The sequence below is a fragment of the Sciurus carolinensis genome, chromosome 2, assembly GCF_902686445.1.
Source record: "Sciurus carolinensis chromosome 2, mSciCar1.2, whole genome shotgun sequence".
NCBI classification, from domain to species: domain Eukaryota; kingdom Metazoa; phylum Chordata; class Mammalia; order Rodentia; family Sciuridae; genus Sciurus; species Sciurus carolinensis.
Window position 1 is genome coordinate 117,374,094 of NC_062214.1, and position 21,843 is coordinate 117,395,936.

The 21,843-nt window shown below is 39.5% G+C and overlaps 1 protein-coding gene across 2 annotated transcripts in view; it reads left to right on the forward strand.

The window, feature by feature from the left end:
* Scg5 (secretogranin V) overlaps positions 1–20,635 on the forward strand; it is a 51,068-nt gene extending 30,433 nt beyond the window's left edge. Inside the window, exons 3-6 of one of the 2 annotated variants that reach the window (XM_047541875.1) lie at positions 7,361–7,510; positions 10,277–10,389; positions 16,268–16,321; positions 20,094–20,635. In XM_047541875.1, the coding sequence (XP_047397831.1) occupies positions 7,361–7,510; positions 10,277–10,389; positions 16,268–16,321; positions 20,094–20,189 (413 nt within the window). In that variant the 3' untranslated portion in view covers positions 20,190–20,635. The remainder of the gene's footprint in view (positions 1–7,360; positions 7,511–10,276; positions 10,390–16,267; positions 16,322–20,093) is intronic. The other variant, XM_047541877.1, reaches the window with a different exon arrangement.
* Positions 20,636–21,843: the final 1,208 nt, after the last annotated feature.

Below are 21,843 nucleotides of genomic sequence, written 5' to 3' on the forward strand. Positions count from 1 at the left end.
CAAGAATGGGTCTTATGGTGGTTCCATTCCTTGTCTTTTGAGGAATCTCCATACAGCTTTTTAAAGTGATTATACTAATTTGCAGTTCACCAACAATGAATAAGTGCACATTCCCCCCACATCTTTTGCAGCAATTATTGCTATTTGAATTCTTGATGCTTGCCATTCTAACGGGTGCAATGAGTTCCTAGTGTAGTTTTGATTTGTATCTCTCTGATTGCTGAAGATGTTGAATTTTTTCCATATATTTGTAGGACATTTGTGTTTTTTCTTTTGAGAGATGTCCATTTATATCTTTGGCCCATTTATTGATTGGTTTATTTGTTTTATTGTATTGAGCTTTTTGAGATTTTTAAATATTCTTGATATTAATTCCATTTCAGAAGAGTAGTTGGCAAAGATTTCTCCTATTCTGCAGGCTCCCTTTTTATACTCTTCATTATTTTCTTTGCTGAGAAGCTTTTTAATTTGATATCATCTCACTTATTGATTCTTGGTTTTATTTCTTGAACTTTAGGAGTGTTATTATGGAAGTTGGTGCCTATGCCAATATGTTGGAGTGTTAACCCTATATTTTCTTCTAGAAGTTTCAGTGTTTCTGATTTAATTCTTAGGTCTTTGATATAGTTTAAGTTGATTTTTGTGCAGGGTGAGAGATAAGAATCTAGTTTCATTCTTGTACATATGAATATCTGGTTTTCCCAGCACCATTTGTTAAAAAGGTTATCTTTTCCCAACGTATGTTTTTGGCACCTTTGTCAAGGGTCAGATGATTCTATGTGGATTTGTCTTTGTGTCTTCTATTTTGTTCCATTGTACTGTGTATTTTTTATGCCAGTACTATGCTGTTTTTGTTACTGTTTCTCTGTAGTATAACTCGAAGTTAGGTATTGTGATGCCTCTAATCTCAGTCTTATTGTTCAGGATTGTTTTGGCTATCCTGGGTATTTTATTTTTCCATATGAATTTTATAACTATTTTCTCTGATTCTATGAAGAATGTCTTTGGTATCTAATGGGCATTGCATTGAATCTGTAGATTGCTTTTGATAATATGGCCATTTTGATGATAATAATTCTGCCTATCCATGAACATGGTAGGTCTTTTCATACTCTGAGGTCTTCTTTCTTAATTTTCATTGTAAAGGTCTTTCACCTCACTAGATTTATTCCTAAGTTTTTTTTTTTTTTTTTTTTTTTTTTGAGAATGGAGTAGTTTTCTTGATTTCTTTCTCAGCAAAATCATTATTGGAGTATAAGAAAGCTATTGATTTATGTATATTGGTCATATCATCACAGGATTTATTTTCTCACTTGTAATTATGAGTAGTAATTCTTGTCCTACTGAACTCACTAGAACATTTTTGATGCAAACATTTTAAAAAGTACTTTGAAACTATTGAAATCATATCATTGCCCAAAACCTTTGCTAGAAGGGTAAAGTGGGGAGTGATCTGGCTTGATTTATTTTCTTTATTTCAGACCAATCTTGACTTCTATCAAAACTATGCTTACCAGCCCATCCAGGAGGGGCTTTTGCATCATGGTGTGATGCCATCAGGCTCTGTGGAGGATGTCATTTGTACCTTGAGAGCATATCTGCAAGGGAGGTGTTTACTTCCAATTCCTGCAAGATTCATGTGAATGACAAATGGTGCCACCGGATGCTTTTCTTGTGAAATGTAGAGTGCCTCTTTAATCGGAGTAAAGCCTTAAGTCAAAGGACTTTCACTGCAGCTACAACTCCCTAATCTGAAGCTTCAGGTGGCTTTTTAAAAGGCTCTCAGCAACCACACTGGATGTTGCAAATTTCATAAAGCAAGATCAACACACTAGGATGCTCTCAGAGCTAATTTAATCTTCTTTTGTATTCAGTTTCAATGAACTCTGTTTTCTCATTTTTTAGCCCCTTGTTACTGAAAGCATGGTTCACAGACCAGTGGTGTCAGCATCACCTGGGTATTTGTTAGTGAAATTTTTCCTTTAAAATGATTAAGTGCATGAATAGTGATTGTAAAGGGACTGTTTCAGTCATCTGGTTACTATATGGAAGACCATCTTCCCCAATGAAGAGATGAGTGAGATATTACTATAACTGGAAACCTCAATTTAGATTTTGCTTCTTATACATTTATGACAGTCAAATGGCACAAAAATAAGGTGTGATACCACAGATTTACTTGAAGAAACAACTGAAAACTCAACCAGTACACCAGAAAGCTCATGATTGTTCAGAGCTAGGTAAAAAATTTGGTATTTTTTGGTATTCATTTTTCATGTTTTTATTTACTAGGTGCTGTAGTTTTTCAAAGTCACTAAAGCAGGAAAATGGATTTGAAATTGAAAGGAATTCCAATTAACCAGAAAAATGCATACCTATTCTGGATAAGTGAATGTGGGAGGTGCTGAACTCAGACTGGTGTCCTTAAGGCTGCTGCTGGGAGTCATGCTGGGACTGGAGCAGTCCATGGGTGGCAGAGAGGGTGCAGACCTCTCTCAGGGAACTGAGGCTAGGGAGAGACTGACACCAACAAGGTCTGCTGTCTGGCTGGATCACCAAACTAAAAAGCATATGCAGGAGCTGGGCGTGGTGGCAGTGCACACCTGCAATCCCAGTGGCTTGGGAGATTGAGACAGAATAATCACAAGTTCAAAGCCAGCCTTAGCAACAGCAAGGCACTAAGCAACTCAGTGAGACCCTGTCTCTAAGTAAAATACAAATTATAGCTGGGGATATGGCTCAGTGGTCGAGTGCCCTTGAGTTCAATACCCAGTAAACCCCCCATCAAAAAAAAAAAAAAGACATATCAGGAGAGGGAGAAAGGCAGAGGATGGGGATGCAGAAGGGAGCCAGATGTGGTTGAAAGCTTAGCAGACTTTCATGCAGTGTTCCAGCACAGGCCAAAAAAGAGATTTAAGGACTCCAGCCCACATCAGACCAATTCAGGTATCCTTTTCCTTCTTCCTGCAATTGCTCCTATACATCACAATCCAGTACAACTTTGTTGCCATGACAACAAAATCAAGGAAAATCTTACAGTGAATCAATACATACAAGGAAAATCTTTCAATGAATCAATATCTAGAGTTTGGAAATAGTCAGCTTCCTGCTACCAATTTTATCACATAAAGCTTATGTAAGCCAAACGAGGCTTTAAAATTTATTTGACAAGAATTAGGTATTTTCCATTTACTCTGGAGATATCTGTAGGTTGCTATGGCTGTGGTGGGAACAGGTAAATGAGGCGTCATCATGAGGTAGAATTAATTACCTGAAATAATTTCAAGCTGTAGGTGAAAGATCCTGTCTTTACCAATGGTGTTATTTTCTTAGATCAATAGACCTGTAGACTGGCAGCTTCACAGACTTTTGACTCACCTCTTTATGTGCATGGCTACTGTGGCCACCCTAACTCCAATCCTTATCACTGCACTCCTGCATTTGAGTGACAGTCTTAGAGAAGGCCTTCTTAATTTCCTTCTAACCTACTTTGTGCAGTGTCTATACCACTATCCATCGTCTACATCATGATTAATTGTACTGGGGAGTATAGCTTATTACACACCACTGGTTTACTATGTTGGTCTTAGTTAATCAGCTAGACTGTAGCACCAGCTAGAAAATAGGAACCATGTCTCTCATATTTTTATCTTCTATAGCTTTTTCAAAATCATCAATATATTTCTTCTAGCAGGAAGTCTTCCATGCCCTAGAAATGACTAGATTCTTCTCCTCTACACAGCTGTGACATCCTGCTAAAGCCTGATTCCATTTTAAGTGCATTACAAGTGTTTGTTTCTTTTTGTATCCCTATATACTATAGACTGAGAACAGGGTCCACATGAAAATGGTTCATCATTGACACTCTGGTACTTTGTCCAAGTCTTGTTTTTTAGAATATGCTCAATAAATATTTCTTAAATTGATAAACTAGCTAATCATTTAAAAAATGCATCTGGATGTAAGATTGTGCAGGAGGTTGAGGTGAATGCACCAAACATCACCCCAAGCATTATAACATTTTTGTTGACATGTCTTCAGGTCTAATAGATCAACAACGTCTAAACGTTATAATGGACTAGATAACTGATATTTGGTTGGGTCTGCAACCAGATGATTTTCAAGTTATTTTCCATAAGTGCTTAGTTGTCTATAAATCTTCAGCTCCTGAGTGCAAAGGGCAACTTTTTTTACTTCTACACATCTCCCACAGTTCCTACCCCAGCGAGTGTGTTTTCATTTGATGTCATTAAGTTTGAAAAGAACTTGTGTTCTAATATATCTGCCTGGTTCTAAACATCTGTTGGTCCCTAACAAGTGCAGCATTCATTTTAATGGCTCTGGTGCACACAGGTAAACAGAACCTTGGCAGGCCTTCCATAAGGGAGACTGTGTTTGCTTCCTTCATTAATTACTAATGGGGCATTAAGACATGCATTCACTTTTGAGCCAAGTTGGATAATTCCTGGCACTAAATGCTAGGGTGCTTTCAAAAGTTGAGACATGTATTGACACAGCAGAGAGCATGCCCTATAGCAAGCGCAATGGCAGCGCCAAGATTATACAAAGCTTCAAATATATCAATACCAAGTATACTGTTATGTCTATTTAGTCTTTGCAACTTTTGAGTTAATGTGGAATAATAATTACGTATCTCCAGAGTACCTAAGAAAGCAGCTACCACAGTATAAATTGGACAAACCATCAGAAAGATACAGAAAGGTTAAAATAAAAAGATGACAAATCAATGGAATGAGAGTAGTAGGCTAATAGGAGAAATATGAATGAAAGTATGCTTTATGAATTAATAATAGCCAATTACTAATGTAGTTAAAATGAAGAATTTATTTTCTTGGACATCCCAACTAACAGCATCAAAGTGATAAAATGAAATGGTAATAAGTAAGAGACTGCCAAATAATTATTAGTAGTAGATTTTAACATATAGCCATCATATTATGATAAAATATGAATAAGCACATAAAAGAATACATTTAAAATGTTGAATAATTGATTATTGACATTTATGGATTATATAAAATACCTTATTCTACTATTCTCATGGAAAATATACAAAAATAGTAATGTATTACATTATTTCTCTGCAAAAGAAATGCCTGTTTTCAAATGTGGAAATTCTGCAAGCTGCCCACTCTCATTGCAAAGCAATGAAATATAAACATGAATGAAATAAACAGGCCAGCTGGTTGGTGGTTTATGAATTTGAGAGCTGGGAGGAATTAATGAAGATAAGATTGCCTTTTTAAAGTTAAACTTCAATCAAACATATTAAATGGAGATAGAATGATGAAAGTAACTTCATAGAGATACTATGACTCCCACGACATGCCTTGATCCTACTGAATATATTTACATTCCCAAAGAAAGAAATGTGTCAATCCAAAGTGGAGTTGGTTGAGCCCAAAATAACAAAAGCAAGCTACTGTGTTCATCCAGGGAGAAAAGGAGAATTCCATCCAGCTGAACTCAGGTAATCTGGCCAGTTGGCAAGATTATCTTGTGGAGGTGGAAGGTGGAGCTCTAATTTCAGACTCGCCAAGTCATCTTTTGATTCTGAGTTGACCTCCCTTGTATGAGTCTGTGCCTTAGTGCTGTACACTAAGGCAGCTATGAGGGGCTCCCAGGTCCAAATAAAGCTGATAGATATGAAGTTCTTCCAAGAAATAGTCTGCTCTCTGATGGAAAAGGAAACTACCTGCACCTTATAAAATGTAAAGGTTACAAGAAAGTGTCCAGAAATGAGATGCATTTGCACATATATAGTAAAGCAAGTTATGCAATCAATGTAGGTTGTTCTTACTTACTGCTGGGCCCTGTGCTCTGAGATGGTTTTGGTATGAGGCACTTAGAAGTTTGTGGGAGGCATAAAATAAATGGGAAATGACAGAAATTTTTTTTAAACAAATGCTGGCAGAATAATAGGTTAACTGTTTTACATAGAACATAATAAATAACATATGTATTAAAGAGTCAATTTGAAAAATAGAAAAACTGAAAGAAATATCCAAATGTTGGTAGTACCTCTGGAGGGACAACAACTTTGCAAGTTTAGAAGGACAAGAAGAAATCATGAAGGAGAATAAAAACAAGTCTGACTAAACAAATATTAAAAACTTATGTTGGTAAAATATTGTAATAATGACTAGAATTCAAAGTCAGACAACATGGGAAATATTTGCAAAAAGTTGTAACAGCCAAAGGCCTGATATCTTTATCATGTAAAATGCTTGTACAAATTGATAAGACAAACATTTTAATTCCGAGACCATAAACAGACAAGTCATAAAAAAGAAATCAAAACTAGCGGATAAACATAGCAAATATTTGACTGAGCTGAAAAAATCAGACATTTAAAAATAAAAATTTAAAATTTTCTACAATAAAATTAGCAGAGAAAGTATAAAAATTTATTGTTATAATACGCAATTGTTAGTGAGGATGTTCTAAAGCTGGCATTCTCATTTTTTGTTGATGAATTTCATTAATTAGTACCTCCTTTTTGGAAAACATTTGGCATTACAATATCATGAGCCATAAAAATGTTTATAGCCTTTAACCCAGTAATTAGACTTCTGGGAATTTGTCCTGAGGAAAATTAATCCAAAATATGGAAAAAATTAAACGCCTAAAACAAACTGGGAATCACTAAATGTCTCACAATAAGGGAATGGTTAATATGTCATGGTAGACCAATTGGATGAAAAACTGCATGGTCATTCATAATTGCAGGAATAGAACCCGTGCAGACAAATGGAAGGATGCTTGTGCTTTTATGAGAAATAAAAATGAGTAAAGCTTTGTGTATAAAAAGATATGCTGAGGAGGAAACAAAAGATCAGAATAAATACCTCAAATTTTAAGTGGGTTGAGCTAGTGGTGGGATGAAAGTAACTTTTTTCTTCACCTTTTCTCTCATGATCTTCTTTCAGCAACCTTCTCCCTATCTGACCCCACCCTCAACCCAGACCCATGCCCAGCTTCCAGAGTCCTACCCGTTGGTGTCATGCAAGTACAACTCAACCAAGAACCTCTCCCATCCCACCAACCAAGTGAAACTCTCCCTTTTCCACACTCCATAATGCTCACATTTCATAATGTTCACATTTCTGTCATAACTCATATACAATCTGTCTTGTGCAGAATACACACACACACACACACACATATGGTCTGTTTCTGCATCTAAATTTCTAAACCCCCAGACAGCAGGTACTGTTTTATTTTGTTTTTCTCTCTTCACAGCATAGAACACAGCACCTTGCCTGTGTGATATGCCTGAATCAATAGCAGTTAAAAATGAATTTAATTGTACTGTGATGAACTTCTGATTCCTTCACAGGTGGAGCTCATGAAGGTCTGCAGCACTTGGGTCCTTTTGGCAACATTCCCAACATTGTGGCAGAGTTGACTGGTGACAACATTCCTAAGGACTTCAGTGAGGATCAAGGCTACCCAGACCCCCCAAACCCCTGTCCTGTTGGAAAAACAGGTAATGGAGGTACCCTTGGGTTCCCAAGGAAAGTAGAGGCTTTGGGAGGAAACTAGAAATTCTAACACCAGCTACAGCACAGGCTCTCTCTGAAAGTATTTGCTCCTTTTATCATTTAAATTGAGGCATCATCTTCCCTGGGGCATAGAGCTTCCATCTTGGGATGGAACAACCAAAATAGTTGAATGTGTGTGAGCTAATGGTGGTGCCGCTGGCCCAGGTGGCAGGAAAACCTGAATCATGGCCTGGCTTCAACCACTTCAGTTCTCTTTATTTGCCTCTAGGGCTTTGGGTGGGTAGGGAGAAAGACCAATCTGTGTTTGGAAAATAGCAGTGTCCCCAGGGGTCTTGCTAAATTGATTAGGTATATTGTAGTGTAGTGGTTCTTTAAGTGTGAGTCTGGGGCCAGCAGCATGTGTCACATAAGAAACTAGATAAGATCTTATAAGAAATGCAAATTCTCAGGCCCTACCTCAGACTTTTTAACTCAGAGTCTCTGGGGCTAGAGCCTCATGATTCTGGTGCACACTGAAGTTTGAGACCCGCTTTATAGAGATCCGAGTTCTAGTGTCACTTACAGCATTTCACTTCACTTCCTTAAGCCCCAGTCTCTTCATTTGTGAAAAGATGACACAGCCAAAGCCTTAAAGAAACATATAATGTGGACTGGGAATGTGGCTCAGTGGCAGAGCACTTGGCTCGCAAGCACAAAGTCCCTGGCTTCGATCCCCAGAGCAGCAAAATAAATAAAGAATAAAGAAACATACGGAGTAGCTCTAGGTTATCTTGACAAAAGGAAAACAAAGACCCATGCAATCAAGCACCTGAGAGAAGAGCATTCAAAGTGAGCAGATAGAGGTGGACTCCAGACTTCTTGTCAAGGATTATCTGCCATTTATTTTGCTATCCTTCCATTAAGATAACATATTCCACACCATTTGTTCAATCACGGTTTGCAATCTAAAGGGAAATCACTTGCTAAATGTAACCATTATTTGTGAGAACTTACTTGAGATCTGCCTCACAGACAATCATGCATGGCACAATCCAGCGTCCCACAACACAGCACAGCACCAGTGAGCAGCCCAAGAGGGAAACCTTGACTCCCCCTCCCCTGCCTGCTCAACTCTGACCAAAGGCCAAGAGCAGCAGGGCTCCAAACTCCAGGGCGGGGTAGGGAAGCCAGGGTCGGGGGTGGGGGGGGGTTGGGGAGCAGGGGACAGGGGAGGGTATGATGTGGATTCTGGGGCACATTTTCAGGTCCCAGATCTTCCCAGAGCAGGATTTTATCTCTGTATCTCAGTCTCTGCCCACTCACAGGCACTTGAGAAACAATTATGAAGAGGTTATCAAGCTGCCACCTGCAGACTGCTTGAGCTCTCTGTTTGCTCCCCTTCCCTACATATTAATTGCTCTAGATGAAGATGTTAGATATAGCTCGTGCAGAGAGGGTGGCCCCATTACAGGTGCACTACACATTTGTTCAGAATGCTGACTTCCATACCAGCATCATGCTGCTAGAGCTGAGAAACTGCATGCTTAAAACTGCTAGGCTTCAGATCCGTCCTAAAAGCTGGACAACCTGGCTTAATGAAAATAGGTCCCTTTCAGTATTGACTCTGATGTGTCATTATTCTTTTGAAAAGGGACCATCTTTCCTCTTCTAACACTGAAAAAAATTCAGTCCCTCCCCTGTCCCCCTATATATAGCTGTTGTCTAAAGCCCAGTAGAGATGGAAAAAAAAAATTACTTTTAGAACATCATGCCTAATAATTATAGAGTGTAGGAAAAAAGCAGAACCTAGGAGGAATAACCTTCTTTTTGGTTTGAATGGAAGATATGCTTTATTTGAAAAAGCAATCACAGAATGAACTGCTATTTAAAGAGAGATGGTTGGAGAGGGAACTAAAACATATTACCAAACTGTTATGTGCCTGGCCTTCCATAAATGATCAATAAATGATCATCTCTTTCTCACAGCAACTCTGTAAGGTAAGTATTTGATTATTTGCACTCACAAATGAAGAAATAGAGCGGCTTGGTTAACTTTCCCAAGGTACTAACCCTATCTGTGTCTTATGAGCTGCAGTCTGACCCTTGAGCGCTGGTCTGTCTGACTCTCAGGTGTCAGCCATTTCGACTGCACTCGCAACCCAGCACGGTCTGAGGATTGTCGCTGTTACTGTATAACTTACTTTCTCAAAGATGCTGAAGTGTTTTCTAAAGAGCTCACTCAAGATAAAACAATGAGTTATGAGGAATGAGAGTGTGTTAGTTGAGGAAACATTTACTGTTATAACAGATAAAAAATATTAGTGACTAAACACAATAGAAATTTATTTCTCATTCATGTGAAGTCCTGCCAGAGGAGGGTGAGGGTGTGGAGTAGGGCATCATAGGAGGTTCTTATGGGTCACATCTGGAAGTGGAATACATCACTTCTGCCCATGTTCTATCTATTAGCCTCAACTCAGCATATGATTCCACCTGATTGCAAAGCAAGACTGAAAAATTAGCCTAGCTATGTGCTGAGGATAGAAGGGAAATTGTTTTGGTGAACAGCTAACAGGTCTCTGCTATAGGATTGGGAATTTGGGATAAGCAATCCCCATCTAACAGGAAGACTAGATACCAGGGGAAAGTGACTTAGGGTGACTGATATGAATAGACTCTGACCTTAGCATGTCTAGATATTTTTGATGAATTAACTCTTTGAATAACAATAAATGCTGTGGCCATTCCTCAAAACCTTTGGCTGTTTGCAGTAGATGATGGATGTCTAGAAAACACCCCTGACACTGCAGAATTCAGTCGAGAATTCCAGTTGCACCAGCACCTTTTTGATCCGGAACATGACTACCCAGGCCTGGGCAAGTGGGTAAGTTCATTTTTGAGCTGCTAGTAGATTTTGTGTTCTGATACCCCAAAGGTACTGATAGCAGAGATGTGCAATATGGGTAGAGGGAAATAAGAAAATTTATTTCAGAAATCTCTGGTTGAAAGGGACTTTAAGTGGTTATCATTTCAAATCGCACTCATGTATCTAGGCAGCAACATATCAAACCCATCCAAAGAGACAGCAACCAAAGCAAATCACATCAGTTACAATCTCCAGAGACTCCTGCTTGGATGTTCTCCACAACCCATGTCCTAACACCTTTTTGGGTCTCACCAGTGTTTCATGCTACTCACAGAATTTTGTCAAAAGCAAATGATCTTTCAAAAAAACAGAAAGGTGTGCTGAGAATACTTGCAAATTTGATCTTTAGACTAAGAAAGAGGATCTCTGCAAAATCAAGAGAAAAAGATGTTCAAGCTTTGAAACAGACATGTATAAACCTTATGGAAAGAGAAAAAAAAAATCCGAATATAATGTAGCAGTGAGCCTGGTGCCAGTCACCAGTAAGTATGTATTGCTTTCGGGTAAGGGAGTTGTTTATAAGCACTTGGAAAGAGAAATCATGAGCCTTTGGCACTGGTGTGCTAAAAACAAGTCTTGTCAATCTGACCGCACTCTTCTCTTTGCCAGCACCCTTCGTGTCCTTTCCAGCTTGATGAGGGACATGAAGTGGGCATGGTGCATTTGGACTTCAGCAAAGTATTTGACAAGATCATTTATGATCTCCCATTGGAAGAGGTGGAGAGATGCAGCCTAGGCAACAAAATATCCCCAAAAGGGAGCTTGTTAGAGAATTCATCAGGATGGAAAGGGATTTTACACGGTATCCTGCATGTCTTAGCACTACCCCGCTCCGCATTTTTACCAGTGTTTGTAATAAAAATACAGAACATGTACTTATTAGATTTTCAGAAGATGACACTGAGTTGGAAGGGATAACACCAGATGAGAGTTGGGATTCAAGGAGATCCCAGCAGGCTAGAACATTGAGCCACATGAGAGTAAAACTGCACAGGGATCTGTCTTAAGTTCCTGTGACTGGACCAATGCAATCAAATGCTTAAGCCCTGTGAGGAAAGTGGGGTAACACTTAGGAGTGTCATCTCATGTATAATAATAGGTGGTCAGTACAGCTGTAGAACAAGGGAATGAATGAGTGTGTAGGCAGATATTCCAAACTGCCTAAGCCCTTCTAAGTCCTCAATTCACTCTCAGTTCGTTACTGGCAAATGACTTTGCTTCCTACTTCATTGGAAATGCTGAGATCTCAAACCTTAATTCCCTCCCTTCCTTCTGCACTGTTTTAGTGAAAGAAATCCCTCCTGGGTAATGACCACTTGCAGTTCTTCCAGCATCTTGCTTCAACATTGCAGGAAGTCAGTTCCCTCTGCTTCAACATACACACATTTCCCAAATTGAAGCAACAAAGTAACAACACTCCTAAGTTAATATTCTTTTCCAGTTTGCACTATTCATTCTCTCTCTCTCTCATAAGCAGTTCTGTTAGGGAGAATTGCTTTCTGGAACCTTTTCCAAGCCTTCTAGTGGAGTTGAACCATGTTGAATTGAACAGAAAAACATCTGGAGGTTCTCAAAGAGGATATTGCAATCATGAGAGTCTTCTATAAAAGTTGTCCTGGTGACATATTAAAAGACAAAATAGAGGGAGAAGAGACTACAGACAGGAAGAAAAATTGGGAAAAGTGATTCTACTTGTGATGACTATAAATACAGTTAAGAAAGTGAGAATCCATGATATTTCAAAGGGAGGAAACTAACTAGGCATAAATGCATGAGGAGGAAAGAAGAGTCATGCTAAGTTGATTTGAAATGGATAATATGAATTTTTCCTCTGAGGACATTTTAAAAGGAAAAGAGGGAGGAAACAGGGAGACGGAACAAAAGAAGGGAACAGAGAGGGAGAGGGAAAGAGTGGAAGGTCATGAAGCAGCACTAGGGATAGGGTCCTCAAGAGAGGGGAAAGTATTGACAAACAGAAGCCAGGGCCAGGTTCACCAAGGAGCAAACAGAAGTTATGGAACCTACTTTGTTTCAGGGACTATGAGGTACTTGGTAGACAATATTCATCAAGACATGGTACTGGTCTCTTAAGAAATTAGTTTTGTGACTAAGATGAATGGCATCTCATTAGCTTAGCACTGTTTAGTTTCATACTAAACGAGCTGTGCTCCTAAGGCCAGGTGCGATTTCTGGGAAAGATGGAAGATAAGGATAAAGAAAGATCCAGGACTGAGGTCCAGCTGATTGACACGCTAGCCTTTGAGGAAGTGAAGGCACTGATGGAGGCAGCACCGAAGTCTCAGATGGGAAGGTGTTCAGCCTAACCGGAAGATGCCAATGAGCAAAAGGAAGAAAAGAGACAGAGAGAAAGTCCAAGTGAGGGTCAAGAGCCCAGTTGGTGGCATGATGGAGTGAGAGAGATGGAAACTTCTCGCTTTCCAACTTTCCTTACCTCTTCTTCAAAACCTTTTTAGATTTCTCTCACCAAATTCCTAGTAAGAGGCCAACCACTATCCCTTATTCTCTTTTCTTCCTTCCTTAAATCCTGACTTGTCTTTCTCTCATTCATTTCCATTCTTTGGCTACATCAGAGCCAAAGATTAGAATTTAGGACCACACATACTAGACAAAAGTAAGATCACAGATCAATGACCAGGAACAGTGTTTACACACCTTTTATCAACTATAATTATGTGTTTGTTTAAACTTAAGTTTCCTTGTTTATTTAATAATTACTACCTAGCAATAAAACAGGATTGGCTTGGCCTTCACATGGAAGTGTGAATGAGTTTGTCTTGCTATTCTAAGCTGGGACCCACAGACTTGCCTCTTAAATAGTTTATATAGGATAGTCTCAAGCTTGTCTTCAATTCAACCTTCCTTTAAGTTAATAAAGCATATATCTTCGACAGTAGAACAGCAACACAAAATCCTGCTTCTTTATGTGCTAGTAACCCCTGTTTTTAACATTAGCTGGAGCTAAGCTACGTCTTTAACAATGATTCACATATTACAAATATCTGTGTCTGTCTTGTTTCCTGCATGCCTCTCTCATTGTTAATGCAACAAGACACACTTATTAAATGCACATCAAATGGGCTCTATGTTAGATAATAGGAATACATCGGTGACTAATAACAGTAATTGTATTATACAATATAATAGTAAATACTATACAGTAGTAAGCTGTCTGTATTTTCATGGGTCATCACTCATAATGTGTCCTGTGCAGCAGTCTTAGGGAGTCCTATCTAAGACTGATTGCCTTTCAGGCAGCATGTGTAACTATAGTGTTAAGGGTCTGTGACCAATGGCTGGCTGCTGTTGATGTCAGTTCTTTTCCTCTTTATACAGAGCATTATTCACTTAATAAAAAGTTGTCTCAAAAGTTTCCGTGTCTGTCTATCTGTCTATCTATCTCTCTATCTCTCTATCATCTATGTATAGATGTGTTATGGAGCATCAGCATGGATTCCTGTAACTGTTAATTTTGACATTTGAACTGCCCTAGATTTGTGGCCAGAGTCCCTTCAGGTTGACTTTTCTTTCCTTCCACCATGACTCTCTTTTTTTTTTTTTTTTTTTTTTGAGTGCTTCCTTGCTTGCTGACCTAATTAACTATTCCAATTTTCTTTGTCCTCATACTGTCCCTGCCGTAGCCCTACAATCAGGAGTTTCTCCAAGGAGCACTCCCAACCCCCATTCCATTTAGGAATGGAATTTGAAAGCCAGAACTGAGCAGTTGTCCAAAATCTCAAACTGAGCAGTTGTCCAAAATCTCGATGGCACAATGGAAAGCCCTTTTAATGAACTTAAACCTGGCACTCACATATAAAGCAGTTCCCTACTACCCAAGGAATCAGCAGTCAATGGGTATCAGAAGGTGTGACTGGTTTCTTCTCCAGTGGGTGTCAGGAGAGGTGGCTGATTTCTTCTCATTCATTCTGGTATTTTTATGTTTGTTTTTTCTTGGTGCCAGGATTGAACCTAGAGGCACTTAACCACTGATTCACATCTCTAGTTCTTTATATTTTTTATTTTGGGACAGGTTCTCACCAAGTTGCTTAGGGTCTTATGATTACAAGTGTGGGCCCAACCCATCTTTCTTATATGTCTTTGACCCACACTATTCCCACCCATCCCTGTCTTTAAATCCAGACAATAACAGGGATAGAGGCGAAGGCTCCAGTCATTTCCCTGCAGGACTAGGGAAGAACACCCTGCTAGTCCTCACCCCAATCTCAGGGAAATGCAGAGACCTTCTTTGAGAAGAAGACTTGCCAGCCCTTCTGCATTTCTGTGGCCATCATCTGCTCCAAGATCTTCTATAGGAGAGTCAAATAATGCTGGCGTTACCCTGATGGTGGCACCATGGAACTGTGCCAGGGCTGATTGACATTCTACTCCATGACACCAGTTCCAGGTCCCTTTGTGCTCCCTCTAGCTCAGGCAGCTGAACGCGATGGTGCCTGTGGAGGGCCACTGTTCTCACCCCCTTCTCCCTCAGCCTCCCTTCCTTAGCTCTGGAAGGAAGGCCCAGGACATTGTACATCAGAAGTTCACATTCACAGACGGAAGGGAGCCCCCCTGCAATATCTTCCTTCCTCGAGGGAATGATCAGCACGTCTGCCTTTTCTCTCTTCTGATATTAACTTGATCCATCCCTCAGCTGAGCAGGAGGTAGAGGCCACAGCCAGTTTTGTTTTTGGCAGTGGAGGCTTCTGTGCTCCTGGCACGGCCCCCGCATAGTTGAGGTTGGGCAAGGAATATGCATTGTCAATTGCAGGTGGGGTAGATTTTAATGAACATGAAAATGATGAAGCTCATTCTTGGCATTTGTCATTTTCACTTTCAAATCTACCATTAAAAAAACCTTTATAACCAGACAGCCCAGAGGATACAAGTGCTGTATAAACTTGTTCCTCGCCAGAAGTCTGTCGTCTCCTTTTATTTTTTTTTTAAAGTCAATATCAAGGTATTTCACTTAGAGCAAGATGAATCACCTCTTTTATACATTATTTCCCTTCTGATTAAAAAACCAAATAAATAAAACAACACAAGTGAAACACCCAAATCCCCTTCTCCCGTTCTGCCTCCAGGTCAAGTGCTTTGTCTTTTATAATCTCAATAGAAGGGAAATCTGCGGAGCATGTGTCTGATATTCTAGAGCTCATTTAAGTCCACTGTGTGTTTGAAATACAGCAATATGTGGAAACACTTATACAAACTGCGGTAACAGAGTCTCCCCCTGCTCCAACATAACTTTCCTTTCTGCCAAGAAGTTTTTTGGCAGTTTTTAAAAGGTTCACTCTATTATAAAAATGTTACAGACCAAATGGTTTTCTGATTGCCTTGACTGGGGGCTCTGATTGGAGCCACAAAAAGGATGGCCGCAGAAGTGAGTGTCCGTTTATTTACACAGGCTTGATGTTAATATTCAGACACGGCTCTTGAGAACAGTTTATGTGCACAGTTCATAAAAAGGGGAGTTAGATACTGAGATAAAATTATTTATTTTAAACCAAAGCTGTTCGTGGTGAGGAGAGGGGTTTCCCGCACCCTTGTGTGTTGGACTGCCATGCTTTCCTGTTTATGGGATTGCTGATGACACTGTGTGCCTCAGGGCATTGCAGAGGACTTTATGAAAAACTGCACAGCTACCCGCTTTTCTCTTGTGGTCTATCTTTCTGACACGACATTCCTTTCATCTAGCTTTGTTTCCAAAATATGTGTATGCAAATATCCAGGGGACACACCAAGTATTGCTTTTAAAATAGACATTCACCAAATTCGATCCATACTTGGGCATTGATGTTTTCTTTTCTCCGCATTCTAGAACAAGAAACTCCTCTACGAGAAGATGAAGGGAGGACAGAGACGGAGGCGGAGGGTAACTCACGGCCTGCTGGGGTGGTGTTGGGATGTTCTGCATTTTCTGAATGGGGCAGTTGACAGGCAGGAGGCTTCAGATGTGGGAAAGTAACAGAATCCTGAGGGACCGTACAGTGGTCCTGTGTGACAAGGGCCACACCCAGAAAGTCCACCCTTAGCTTCTGGGAGGGCATCCCCAAGCCAGTGCACACAATTTTCAGTGGAATGCCCACCACCTCCCATCCAGAGAGGAAGTATCTGTTGTAGCCTTTCTACTTGGGTGGGGGATACAGGGAGAACATGAGGCTCTCTGTCTTTCCTCGAGGGGTCTGTAGGCCAGGGAAGGAGACTGTTCACACATCTGCCTCGATTATGTAAAACACAAGGCAGGAATAAGAAAGTGTTGAACTACACGCTCCAATCATGAGTCTGAAGGAATATGGGAGCAAAATATGAGATGTACAGGCCTCATTTCTCACATGATCTTTTCTTGTGGCCTAGCCAGATTGATACAAAACCCTCTGGACCTGTTGTGTTGGTTTGCTGACTGCTGAGTTTACTGCAGACTCAGTTGTTAATTATCCCAGGGCTGCCCAAGGTGGAACCTTGGGTCTGGGTGCTCCACATTGAGCTACTTCGTAGTCACTGGTATGTGGTTACCTCATGAAAAACTGAGTGCTAGATCTGCTGTGAGTTTCCATTGCACTTTATGGCATGGAGACATAAGAAGTGATCAATGCATTCTGCTAATCCACTGGTACCTTATTAGACGAAAGGCCCGAGACACTTGTTTTTTTCCCTCATCAGATGGAGTTGGGGGGTAGTCCCATTATTACATAGTAAAGTACTACAAAATAGTAATCATTCTAGTTAAAGCATACAAATGAAACCATATATCCACAGCCATTTATTTAGAATTGCAGGTGCCTAGATCCTGGCAAAATTTGGGAGTCTGGACAGTGCTAATTGTAACCATTCTGAATAGTTATGCCAAACTCATTTAGAGAGTGCTTTAGGAGGTGTAGATTTTCCGGCCTCAGTATTAATTCTTAGACCCCTGCAACAGATGGTTAAAGCCCCTGTGCTTACCCACAATCAATTTCCAATGTGAGAAGCTGAATGTCCTTACATCTGGAAACACATCTTGGTTGGGAGTTAACGGGGTTATTAGGGGTTTTTCTTGGAGATTACAGCTTCCAATGGCAGATGGTGACAGGAAGGCTGTAATGTATTCTTGAGAGAACATCAAGAAATTCTATTCTAGGAGCTCAGAATACACATAATTTACCAGGAAGATGGCTTGAATATCTCCCCCTGGCACAAGGACATTTCCAAATAAGACCAGTGACTGACCCAAAATGAATAACTTAGCATGCAACTTTAATCGTCTGGACTTCCTGGCCTGCCATTCCTTCAGCCCTGACTCGGTGAATGACTGTGGGTCACAGTCTCGGTCACTTTTCCAAGACAACAGCGATTACCAAAACTCAGAAATCTGGCTAAGACACATGTTATAATGGATTTTACTTTGGCCTCAACTTCCTCCACATAGGAAAGGCTTTGAATTTAGGAAAATAAGGGTCACTCTGACCCAAAGCTATCAAGTTCTTCCTATTCTCGGGCATCTATAAAGACCCCTTCTCATGCCATAAGCCTTGGGCCTCTCCAGACTGATGGGGAAACAGAAGCTGCCTCCCCATTATCAGGCCTCAGAGGGTGTTCCCATCTTGACTGAAGACCTTAACCATCACCTCAAGAGCATGAATCAATAGAAAGAAATTATGGGTTTGCTTTGTTGAAAAATCAAGGCTTCCTCCAATGAAGTTAAGCATCTGCTCTGAGTTTCCAGAGGACAGCCCAAGCAAGGATCCATTCTCTGTGGCTCTCCCAGTTGTGAAATGGAAATAATGTTCTCTGTGTAACCTAACCAGTCTCTCATCCAAGTGAGAAGATAAATAACATAAACACTTTGAGTTCAGGACCTAATTAAAACCAAGATTTGTTATTATCATTACTCTTTACGTGTTGGATTTAATCTTGATAGTCAAACATTTATCCAAAAAGTTTAAGGGATGACTCCTTTTCCCTCTCAATTTTCTTCCCCTCATCTCCAGCCTTTGACATTTCCTGGGTCTGGCAGCAGAACTTTTTTTCCACAAAAGTCCCTTATCAAGAGGGAGTCCCTGAAGTCGAGCTGAGCCCCAAGTGGCTTTATGTGACTCTTATACTTACTTCTTTATTTGTTTCAGAAAGAAAAGATCAATTTACTTTTAGATGACTTTACAAAATTTTAAACTCTTAAGCCGTATCTTGTTAATTGTCAATATCTACTATGTAAGTAATTTATTGGTCTTTTAATCCCATATTTGATAAACATGAACATTTCATATTCTTTTAACATGTTAGAATTTTTCATAAATTTATTGCTAAATAAAAAATATTTATGATATTTAATATGCTTTCACAGTCCAGTTTTGTTCCACCTATACCAAGATACTGATACCAGCCCCTGGGATAGGCCAGACTACTCTAGTTGACAATTCCCCCAAAAGTATTATTTTGAATATTTTAGAGATGACTGTCTTTTTCTGACAGTACTTTTCAGATATATGAGGACTTTGCTCACTTTGTAATTCTCACCTTGTTTGTGATGCATTTTTGCAAGAGTGAATTTGATTTCTCATTGCATCAGACAGAATGTGAAAGGACATTTACAAATATTAAAATCAGGTTCCATTCTTTCTCCTTCAGAGAATATCTGCTCATCTTTCAAGAGCATCAATGGCAGGCCATTTCCTATGAGAAAGAGAGACCCACCTGTGAACTGCTTCCATTTGTCCATGGGGCTTATCATGCAAATGGGATTGGTGATCATTTGTAACCACAGTTTCTTTCTTATATTTTGGTTCCATTATTGGAAGGCAACTTCAATAAACAAATATCTTCCAAAACTTTCTGAAATGATCTCTGCTTGCTAAAGACTATGTTGTAAAGCTCCAATTACTAGTTCAAATTCAAACCTCAAAAAAGAAAAAGATATGTACTAGAGAAGAAATGGAAAAACCTTGACTCATTCAGAATATCAAAGAGATTTCAGAGTATGGAATCTTGAATCCAAAAATAAAGGAGTCTTCCATATAGCAATAGCTTCCTTCTTTCTTTTGGCTTCTTTTGACTGAGGGACTGTAGACCCCTGATGACTTCTCCTTCATGTATACTGTGCCATGGAAGAATCATTCATACTCACAGTATGATCTGTACCCAGTCTTCCAATCCTAATTCCCATTTGGCTATACTCTGTCCTCCACTTTAGAAAAACATCCTTTTCTTGGGGGGAGGGATCAAATCCATGGCCTAAGCATGCATGCACTCCACCACTGAGCTACCCTCCAATCCTTAGAATGTTCTTGTAAAATAATTTAATGCGTCTCAGAGTCCCTCTATCACCTAAATAGGACATAGGATAATGCTTTTTTTAAAATTTTTAAATATGGGACTTGGTATCTAAGTTAGTAGCAAGAGCTAATTTGCTGGTTCACCTCAAATTTTTGTGCCAAAAAATTGCATTTGATAAGCAACTGAAGTTGTGTGATGTCACAATCTGTCAGATGGTGTTTCATAGGCCACTGAGGTATGAAATTGTGTACTGGAGTAATCACTTGGTAGGTGGTAAGTACCGTTGTTAGCTTATTGTTAACCCAATAGGCAAGAAATGGTTCTTGTTCACTTCTTTTTTGAGATAGTTTTATCTGACGCTCACATTATAATACCAAACCATATTTTTTTTTAAGAGTGTTAATCCATATCTACAAGGACAGAGACTGGACAACGTTGTTGCAAAGAAGTCTGTCCCCCATTTTTCAGAAGAGGATAAGAACCCAGAGTAAAGAGAAGATGCTGGCTGGAATCCCCTGCCTCATACTGCTTATGTGCATGCATCATTAGAGCCCCTGAGAATGGAAGCATGTTTCTTATATAGATAATTATGGATGAAGCAATTGTACGTGCATTGTCCTTCACACCGATAGCTCTGCTTTCTGCTTAATTAGAATAAGAGCTCCTTTTTATGTGGATATGCAATAAGCATTAAAATTAAAATGTATAAGTCAAGTACAATAAAAAAACAAGACTTCGAAAGGCTCAGATTTCATGCAGTTTAAGATGGTGTTTGGGGCTGTGCTGTTTTAGCCAAGTCTGTAAAAAGCTGGCATTTGATTTTGATTATGTAGTGCATCCAACCCTTGGGCCTTATTACACACCAATAAAGAAGTTTGTACTCAAGGGGAGGGGCTGACACATCTCAGTTGCTTCTTAATAAATGTGTATGCAAGCATTGGTGTGTGAAGTTTTTTTTTGGGTGGGGAGCACTATGAAAAACACTTTATTTGTTTAATAGAATACTGTGAGATACATGATCTTATCTGATCTGAACAGTAATTCTGTGAAGTAAATGGGGCATGTGTTATTCCCACTTTACAGATGGTAGAACTGAGAATGCTCAATACACCATTGGAAATAATCAGCAAATCCCAGAATAGGGAGAATTTACAGACCAAGTAACTTAGCTTTTTCAACAAATACATGGCAGGAGGGTAAACTATGGGAAATATTAGATTTTTAAAGGGCTGTAGAGACATATGAACTAAATAAAATGTGTATGGGTCTTATTTGTATTCTAACTCATCAAATTTTATAAACATTGATCGGAAAACTGGGAAAGTTTGAGTAATGACTGAATATTTTTTCCTATTTAGTTGTTACATGGTATTAAGCCTGTTTTCCCCCCATAGAACCCTTATCTCTTTGGTATAAATATTGACTTATTTACAGATGAAATGATATGATCTCTTAGATTTGCTTTAAAATAATCCAATGGTAGTGATTATGGGGGAGATAATTTGGGGTACAAATGAATCAGGATTGACCATAAATTGATAGCAACTGAAGCTGGGTCCTGGAATATGGGAATTCATTGTACTTCTATCTCTATATTTGGGTATATATTTGAGAATTTTCACACTAGAACTCAATTAAAGGTTAAAGGGTAAGAATAGCTTATGGTAAGCACTGGCCTGGAAATAGCAATGTAGAATAGTTTTCCTGGGATATTGTGGAAGGAAGTATAGAGAGGTTTATGAGAGAAAAAATTTGGTTGAGAGGCTGGCAAATTGGATGGCAGCAGGGCTAAGTGGCTGGAAGGAAAAGCAATTTTCATGGAAAAAGTAAGGAAACTTGGAGGTAGTAGAGAAGGAGGATCTGCATGAGAAGTAGTCTCAGAAGGGCCTTGTCTTTCTGGGTGAAGTATGAGCCACATCTATAGCAGAGACACACTGATTTTCCTGGGGGCTGGGAAGGGTCAGTGCCCTTCTTCTCAGACTATCAGTCTCTCCACAATGCTCCAGCCAAGGATCTTTGAAACCAGGAAGTTGGTTGTAACTGCCCCAGGGACACATGGAGAACAAAAGAAGAACATGTGTGGTACAGTAGCCAGAATGTCAGGCACACAGGGATAGCACCATTAACCCTCAGTCCTGATTGAAC